This window comes from Cinclus cinclus, chromosome 20 (genome assembly GCF_963662255.1).
Source record: "Cinclus cinclus chromosome 20, bCinCin1.1, whole genome shotgun sequence".
In the NCBI taxonomy this organism is placed as follows: domain Eukaryota; kingdom Metazoa; phylum Chordata; class Aves; order Passeriformes; family Cinclidae; genus Cinclus; species Cinclus cinclus.
The window spans coordinates 1426753-1435651 of record NC_085065.1 but is presented as its reverse complement, the minus strand read 5'-3'; the positions used below and the strand labels follow the sequence as shown (position 1 = coordinate 1435651).

Here is an 8899-nt window from a genome sequence, read left to right as displayed (position 1 = left end):
GGTGAACTCTGAGTCCAACCAACAGCCATGACCTGGGATTCTGGTGTCCATATGGCTTTAAGTATAACATACAGATATATTCATTTATATGTATTTAAGTATATTTTGTATATGTAAGTGTATTCCCTATGGTTTTAAGTGTAAAACACATCCACACTGTAAGTTTTCCTAAGAAATACTCTTGGTGTATTCAGCTATTTCTCAAGGCAGTCGATGGACTGAGCCCTCTCCTGGATTTAACTCCCTAAAGCTGCTGTTGTTACCAACATGGCTCTGTTCTGACACCAACATAACTCAGGATGAACCTGTGAGGATAATAATAAAAACATCTTATCACAGCTTTTGTGGATTATTAGGGTGTAGAAGCTGAAGATGTGTGGACTGAAAGCTGATGGATCAGTGGCACAAAGTCTGCTTGGAGGCCAGTAACTGGGGATTGATCCTGGGTCTGATTTTGTTTAACACCATCATTAATTAATGCCCAGGACCATGGATAGCATGCCCTGAGGTGCTACCAGCCCCGGAGTGGTGCTGCCATCCAGAGGGACCTGGCCAGGCTGGACACAGAGCTGAGAGAATCCTGGGGAAGTTCAGCAGGGGCAGCTCTAGTGCTGCCCTGGGGAGGAACAGCCCCAGGACCTGTGGAAAGCAGCTCAAACTTCATTTCTTTGAAATGCTAAATAGGGTAAGGGGTTCAATTTCCCCATTTTTGTGAACAAATGCCTACATGTACTTGATTGTGGAAGGTTCCCTCTCCATGGCAGTGTGATGGAACTGGATAGTCTTTAAGGTTTCTTCCAGCCCAAACCATTCTGTGATTTTGTGGTTTCCACTAAGGCTGAGGACTTAACAGGAGGACAAAAACATTCCTACTATTTGAAAAAAAAAGCTATTTATCTAGCTTTGAGTATCTGGGCTGGTGTACCAAAAATCTGTTGCATCAGAGGTTTGAGAAAGGCCAATTCTGCCCATGGTCATATCAAGGGGCTTTCACCAGCAGTTCTGGTTTGAAATTAAAGTCTCTGAAACTCTCCCCACAGTGGGGCTGTGATTAATGTTGGTTTGTTTAATTCAATGCCATCTTCGACTTGCAAAGCCAGGGGTGAAGCCAGTGAAAAATAACCCCAGAGAGGCTGGCAGCCTGCGCCACGGCACAGGGACTGTCACTGCGAGGCGGCTGTGCCCGGCCCCAGGGAGCAGGAATGTCCCGTTCCACCATAGGATGGCAGCTTCTCCCAAGGAATGAGCATGAGCCCACCCTGCTGCGGCCAAGGAGCCTGTGCCACAACCCCCAAGGAAAGCCTGGTGGAAAACTGTCATGGAAAGGCCGATTTCTTTTTGGCCATGACAGAGTGAGGAGGATCAGAGGGTTTGTTCAGCTCGGAGCCCATAAATCAGCACCTCCGTGCAGGTGGGGGCTCAGGTGCTCGGAAGGTGTTGTGATGGCACCGTGGTGATGTCACAGCAGCTCTGTGGGCACAGCTCAGCAGGCAGCTCCGGACAGAATGTGCTTGATCCAGGGCTGTTTACAGCCGAAGGGTCGCTATGCCAGCAGAAAGGCTGGATGCTTCACACCATCAACACGGAGGGGAAAGATGCTATTAAGTGGTTTATAAACACTTCTCTTTATTAAAAAGTAAATGGAGTTTTAATGTAGTACTGTCCTTATCAGCAACAGCCTGTCATGGCCTGTTAATTACAGGGAGGTAGTCGGGGATCAGGGTTGGCAGTGGCTCGGTGGCAGCCCCTTAGGGCAGTGCCGGTTCCCCAGGATCCCCCCGGATCCCCTCAGGGAGCGCCGGTTCCCCAGGATCCCGTCAGGCAGTGCCGGTTCCCCGGGCCCCCCGGATCCCCTCAGGCAGTGCCGGTTCCCGAGGATCCCCCAGGATCCCCTCAGGCAGTGCCGGTTCCCGAGGATCCCCCAGGATCCCCCCGGATCCCCTCAGGCAGTGCCGGTTCCCCAGGATCCCCCCGGATCCCCTCAGGCAGTGCCGGTTCCCCAGGACACCCCCGCTCTCCTCAGGGAGCTGCCGGGAGCTGCTCACGACCCCAGCGACGTCCGGCGCCGGCACCCGCCACGGCGCACGCGTAGGCAGGGGGGCGGGCGAACGGAGTCACGGGGCGCGCCGCGATTGGTCCGAGGCCGTGACGCACCAAGGAGTGGGCGGGACAAGGGGGAGAAGCTCGTCACGATTGGTTCCTGACCCTGACGCATCAAGAAGTGGGCGGGACGAGGGAGCGCAGCGCGTCGCGATTGGTCCGCGGCCGTGACGCGCGCGGCGGGGCGGAAGTGGCAGCTCCGACCATGGTACGGGACCGGGGGCTTAGGCATGGGTCATAGGACCGGGACCGGGACCGGGACCGGGAGCAGAATTCGGACTGGGATCAGGGGCTGGGGCATGGGTCAGAGGACCGGGATCTCGGGGCCGGAGCAGGGGCCTGGGCATGGTTAATAGGATCGGGACTGGGACCCGGAGCGGGACCCCCTCCCGTAGGCCCCGGGTGAGCTGCGGGGCACAGAGGCGCTTCCTGCCGTCCCAGGCCTGTCCTCATGATCATTTCTCAGATCCTAGTGTAGGCCTGTGTGTGCTTAAATCTTCACGCTCTTCCCGAATGAATTCTGACCCCGAAGTGCCTCTCATTTTCTGGGTAATGAACACTGTCCCAGGCTGAAGTTGAAAACGGTTTCATTTTTTTCCTGTAACCCGTTGCCTCTGTCCCATCCTCAGGATAGCAGTGATGACATTGAAGATGTGTCTCTCTTTGATGCAGATGATGATGTTTCCAGGAGATCCAAAAAGTCAAAAATAAGGTCAGTGGTGACAGAGGGAGTTTCTGAAATGTCTCTTCCTTATGTCAGCGTCCTGTCAGTTATTTCCCTATTTCCAGAACACTGGGTTCATGTTGCTGACCCTTATCCTGTGCATTGCTGGGCGATCCCTTGGCAATGTCACTTGTCTGCAGGAGCTGTAACTGTCATGTCCTTCATTCCAGGCACCCAGTAGCATCATTTTTCCACTTATTCTTCCGAGTCAGTGCCATCGTTGTGTACCTGCTGTGTGAGCTCTTAACCAGCAGCTTCATTGCCTGCATGGTGACCATCATCCTCCTCCTGTCCTGTGACTTTTGGGCTGTAAAGGTGAGTTCTTTTTGTGCTTTTTGTTATCTTTGCCTTGCTGTATAGAAATAACTGCCAAGCGTATTCATGTCTCAAAAAAGTCATTTATTTGTGCCTCTCCCACAAAATGCTAGCCCAGAATACCCTCAGGTACTGTGGTGGATTGCAGAGTGTTATGAAATAAACTCTGACATCTCTGTGTGCTTAGTTCCTTTTGAAAGTCAAGTGGAGAACATTGATTAGACTCCCTTTTCAGGTAGCACAGGCTTTGTTACCAGCTCAGAACCGCCACAAATCTGCCCCTTGTGCTGGATCTCTGAGAAAATGGATTCTTGTTCTCCCAGATGGAAGGCAGACAGACACAGTGGAAAGCAGCATCACAGGCACTGAGCTTTGGCAGGAGGTTTCTTGAGCGGAAGACATGGAGCTCATGGGTTCTCTTCTCTTCCAGAATGTCACAGGACGCCTCATGGTTGGCCTCCGCTGGTGGAACCAGGTGGATGATGATGGCAGAAGTCACTGGGTGTTTGAAGCTAGGAAGGTCAGTGATTTTGTTCTAATCTTTTCCTTGTGTCTGCTTCGTGAACCCCCTGGTAATTGGTGGTTCTGCTTGTGAGGGGACATTGCACAGGGAACATTTACTTGCAGCCACAGATGTGTGATGTCGTTTTGTGTAGGCTGCTGTATGAGCTTTTTGATTGTTGAGTTATGAAAAAGTTCTTGTGATGTATTGATCTGATTTAATATAAGTAATTTAAGTCTGTGTTTTTTTGGAGGTAGGAAATTGCTCCTTTGGCTGTTTTTAAGCTTTGTAACTGAACCATGCAGGAAATATAATTTTTTCCAAACTTACCCTTTTATCCCCAAGCATTCCAAGAGGTTTTGGTGCTGTTGCCCCCAGTGATTCTGAGAGAAAATAGAAAATATTCCCTTAAATGGAAACACTTCCTGTTGCAGAGATGTCTTTGTGTGATGTCGAAATTAATTTTGGAAGCACCCAGTGCTGTTGTGTGGAGGGAAATCCCAGGCAGTGTGGGGATTCTGCTTTGGTTTTAAGGACATGGATGGAGCAGCCTGATCATTTCCATCTCCTTTCTGTGTCTAGGTGTCAGCACAAGGGAGTAAAACCTCATCAGAAGCAGAGTCCCGAATTTTCTGGCTAGGCCTGATTACCTGCCCCATGATCTGGGTGATCTTTGCCTTCAGTGCTCTCTTCTCTTTCAAAGTGAAGTGGTTGGTGAGTCCCCTCCTGAGCTACATGCTGGATCTGGCCCTGTCTGAGCCACGAGGTGACAGCTGGTGACATTTTTTCCCTGTCACAGGCAGTGGTGATGATGGGGGTGGTGCTGCAGGGAGCCAACCTCTATGGCTACATCAGGTGTAAAGTTGGCAGCAGGAAGAACCTGACCAGCATGGCAACCAACTACCTGGGGAAGCAGTTCCTGCGGCAGGTGAGGTGACCACGGCTTTGGGATCCCTGGGGAAAATGAGAGTGGCTACAGGAAAATGAGCTGTGCAGTGGGACCCTTCCCACGCTGAGCCCCATTAATTAAGGCACAGAACACTGCTAATTGCTGCCATCCAGCCCCGTGTGCAGTGTTGTATTGGCTGATGCCATGGATAAATGCCATGAGAATTACTGGAATATGAATGGTGTGGTGGAAATAACACTGCTGGCTAAAAGGGCTGCCACTGCCCTTTGTCTTCTCTCCCACTTGCACCCAGCTCTTCTCAGCAGCTCCTCTTCTTCCCCCGCTCTGGGTTTCTTCCTTCCAGGAAAGGGAACAAATGTTCCAGCAGGAACAACCATGTTCCACTTCACTTTGCTGGGCTGCTTTTTCTGGCTGTATTGATGACTCTGGCAGAGTTGTTTTGGCTGGCACAGGTTCACAGATACTTTCTGGAATTACTGCCATTAGTGTGATCAGAACCTCAAACACTGATGGACCTTTCTTGGCACTCTGTGTTGGGTCCATCCCCTTCTTGGTTTGCTTCTGAATTCTTGTACCCTGGCAGGGGTTACCCAGACACCCAGGCCACTCTCAAGCTCTGACAGAAATGAATGTTTTGCCCCAAAATCCCAGCAGTGACTCACAGAGTTCTCCTACCTTCTTTGATCTTGCCTCCTGCAGACTATGGCTACAGAGGACCAAGCAGCATCCTGAGTGTGGTGGGAGCCTCCAGCCAGGCTGCATTCCCAGCACTGACAAACAGAAGGTTGCTCTGACCAATTTGGGAGCTGCACACAAGGTGTGAATCAAAAGAAGTAAATAAATTGTGCAAGACTTGAGGTTAATACTACTGGCAACTTATATTCCGTTTTCCAATAGCAGTTTGTGTTTAAGTCCTCTCTTTAGTTTGATTTACAAGAATTAATTTCCTTAAGCTTTAAATTAAAAGATAGCCTGAGTGGATTTCATACATGTTTGGAACTACTGGATGAGTTAAGAGAAAATTGCTGGATATTCTTCAAAAAAACTGTGTACAAGCTGAACCTTGGGAACTCTCCTGCTCCTTCAGCACTTGGTGCCTGGGTACTTTCAGTTATGGTCTTGTTCTTGGAGGTTGTTGCTGCTTCTTTTACAGTGTGGGGAGTGATTTTTTGGCCCTGCATCCCTCATTGTGTGACTGGAATGGCGCTGAGTGGTCAGGGAGTGCCATCTGAAGGAATGGAGCTGCTGGGAAGATCCCTGAAGTCTCATGGCAGCTGCAGGAAGTGACCTGTGAGCAGGCCCTGGTTTTCTGAAGCATTCACAGACTTGGGGAACATCCTAAAACCCTGGATTTTTGGGAATCCCTGCGGGCCTGGGCCTGTCTGGAGAGAGTGGCAAGAGTAGAAGCAGTTTCCAGGGAAGGCTGCACCCCCATTCCATCCAGGGAAGAGAGCAGCCCTTGTCTGCCTGTTCTGGCACACCGGGGCCATGGGGACGCTCCTCAGGCCAGGAGGGTGTGGGGTATGACCAACAGTTCTCTGGCACAGGGTGGGACTGGCAGGGTGTTCCCCTCATGCAGCCCGTGCTCTGTGCTGTCCCCGAGGAGTCTGAGCTGGGGAAAGCCCCTCATGGGGTCGTGGCTGGAGCGCTCAGTGGGATGGCAGGGGGCTGTTCTGAGCTCATCTCTGCAGAGGGGTCAGTTCCTTCTGCTGGGGTTCTGTCCCTGGAGCTTGTGCTTCCACAGCAGCATGTGCTGAACGCTCTGGGTGAGGAACTGTAAATGAAGAATGTGGTTTCTTTTTTACTCCTGGGCGCTGTGATTTGTGAGGTTGCATTAAGCTGGTTCCTCTCCCTGTGCTCTGCAGTACTGGCAGCCCTACATTTGTTTAACTCTTTGGATTGATACCTTCCTTTTGTAAATACCTGTTTATAAAATCTTGACATTAAAATACTGCCTTGTTTAACTAGCCCAGACATCCCTTGTGCTTCATGGCTCAGCTTCATTTCTGCCTCGTGTCCTTGTCAGGCACTTTGAGCAGGAGTTTATTGTCCATTTAAACAGTGCTGTTCCTGCTGCTCTGGCACAGTTCCTGTCACCGGGGCTCTGCCGAGTTTACCCGGGCAAACACTGCCCAAGCTGCTGGAGCTGTCAGCATGCAGAGCTGAAGTCGTTGTCTCTCCGAGGCTCACGTCCTTTTGAGGGCACTCAGACCCTGCTCAGTGCCCACACCAGAGGAACTTCAGTCCCCATTTACATCCAAGGGATCAGGTATTTCTAGGGAATCAATGTAAAGAGGCCCAAATTCAGTCAAACCCCAAGTAAAGACCCTTCAGCAGCTGCATGGGGATGTGCAGGTCATGCAGGGAGGAACAGCAATTCTTCCTGCTCCAGCCCTGCCAGCCCCTCTTTGCTTCTGGGCTGAGGGGCTGGCACAGCTCCGGTCAAGAGGTGCTGCTTCTAAAATGTGTTAAAAGCTTTGGATTTAATGTTTGTTCACCTGCTGCCAAAGCACCTCCCAGACTCCTGGAAAACAGGGCTTTTCTGGAAGTTGCAGTTTATTTAGCCAAGGACAGAGGCATTTCTTAGTAGGTGCCTTTAAATAGAGCCTTCTTTGGGTTATTTTTAGCTCTTGGCAAACATTCAGGGTTTTGGCTTCTGGGAAACTGGAAGTTTATTGCATTTCTGTCATGGATCAGAAGCAAATTTCTTATCTCTGCTGCAGTTGGGTGTGAGTCTGGTTTGATTCTCACTCACTGTGTGCTGGGGTTTCCTGGGGAGCAGGAAGTGGGAGTTGCCTCAGAGCAGAGAAATTCTCTGAATGTGCTTTTTTCCACAAGCCCCAGGACTCCACACTGAGCCAGCTTCTTGAGCATCAGCTGGGTAATGCTGGCTCCACCCAGGTCTGAGGTGGGGCTGAACTTGGAGGGTTTACAGAGCAGAAATACTCCAGGAGCAGAAATAATAATTAATAATAATAATGATAATAATGATAACTCTTTGCTCTGAAGTAGTGGAATACAGCTGGGATGGTGCAAACCACCTGGAGGGTGGGCTTGGGATTATCCTCATTTCACAGGTAGAGCCCTGTTTGGGGCCCTTGAAATTTGGGCCAGCAAGGGAGGAGCTGGACTAGCACAGGCCCTGGGGCACTCTGGCTGTCTGGGGTGCTCACACTGATCCTGCTGTCACTGTTTGGTGACAGTGGGGACCTGTCCCCTCCCTCCCTTCCTTGCCCTGCACCCTGTGCAGGTGCTGATCCCAGGAAGGTGCTCGATTTAGGCACAGAGGCAGTGCTTTCTCTGGCCCTGTGCTTTAACACATTCTTGGGATGCATTGGGACATTCTAACCCCAAAGACCTTCCAGGGTAGTTTTTCCCCCTTCCCTTCCCTTCCCTTCCCTTCCCTTCCCTTCCCTTCCCTTCCCTTCCCTTCCCTTCCCTTCCCTTCCCTTCCCTTCCCTTCCCTTCCCTTCCCTTCCCTTCCCTTCCCTTCCCTTCCCTTCCCTTCCCTTCCCTTCCCTTCCCTTCCCTTCCCTTCCCTTCCCTTCCCTTCCCTTCCCTTCCCTTCCCTTCCCTTCCCTTCCCTTCCCTTCCCTCGATGCTGTCCAGGATGCTGGGGGTGCTGGACAACCAGATCTGGGCACTTGGAGCCTGCAGAAGCTCCCTTCTTGCTGCCCTCTGCACTCTGGGGGTGTTCAGTGGGCACAGCTTAAATCCAGAGGTGGAAGAGAATGGCTTGGTTTGCCTCTCATGCAGCCTGGGAAGGGAAGCATCCTGCTTTCCTAAGAGATATTTCAGGAGGAGAAGGAGGAAGCAGGATTTAAAGCCCAGGAAGCAAAGCCACAGAGCTGCAGCCCACTGAGGTCATGTCGGGTACTGAATTAATTATTGCCCAGATGAACGAAATCCGCTTCCAACAGCTGAGTTTGCTCCTATGGAAATGGCCCCTCTGATCATGCCAAAGGTCCCCCATTACTCAAGCTCCCCTTTCTGAGCCTGCTTAATGCTGCTGCTGCTGAGGAATTGCTGATGGAAAATCGTGGTGCCCCTCTGGCAGCTGCAGCCTGGGGATAGCCTGTGAGCAGGAGCCCAGAGTCTGTGCCTGCACCTCCAGCTCTGACAGCTCTGAAGCTGCCTCAAGAATTACTGGCACAGAAACCCTCCCATGGCAATGAATTCCATATGGAAACTGTGTGCTCCTGGTGACCTTCCCTGGGGACAGAAACTCCCCTGCTTTTGTTTTATTCCCATATTTTGATGTATTTCCTCCCCTCAACTATTAATTTGTAAATTACCCAATTAATGGCTGTTAATGCCAGGTCAGCCCATTGCTGAACATTTCCAAGAG

The 8899-nt window shown here is 51.1% G+C and overlaps 1 protein-coding gene across 3 annotated transcripts; it reads left to right on the top strand.

Annotated features, from left to right (window-relative positions):
• The first annotated feature begins 2286 nt into the window (after positions 1 to 2286).
• Positions 2287 to 6525, top strand: TVP23C (trans-golgi network vesicle protein 23 homolog C). Of its 3 annotated transcripts, XR_009933828.1 has the most exons (8): positions 2388 to 2649; positions 2730 to 2812; positions 2995 to 3139; positions 3570 to 3659; positions 4224 to 4355; positions 4441 to 4569; positions 5251 to 5368; positions 5705 to 6525. XR_009933828.1 is itself a non-coding variant. In XM_062506052.1 (7 exons), exons 1-7 carry the CDS (start codon positions 2306 to 2308, stop codon positions 5281 to 5283), a joined length of 615 nt encoding a protein of 204 aa, XP_062362036.1. In that variant the 5' UTR covers positions 2287 to 2305; the 3' UTR covers positions 5284 to 6525. The 3 variants fall into 3 exon arrangements, 2 of the variants coding, with proteins under 2 accessions (XP_062362036.1, XP_062362035.1); XM_062506052.1 differs by lacking the exon at positions 2388 to 2649 and adding an exon at positions 2287 to 2308 and having other exon boundaries at positions 5251 to 6525; XM_062506051.1 differs by having other exon boundaries at positions 5251 to 6525.
• The last annotated feature ends 2374 nt before the right edge of the window (positions 6526 to 8899 follow it).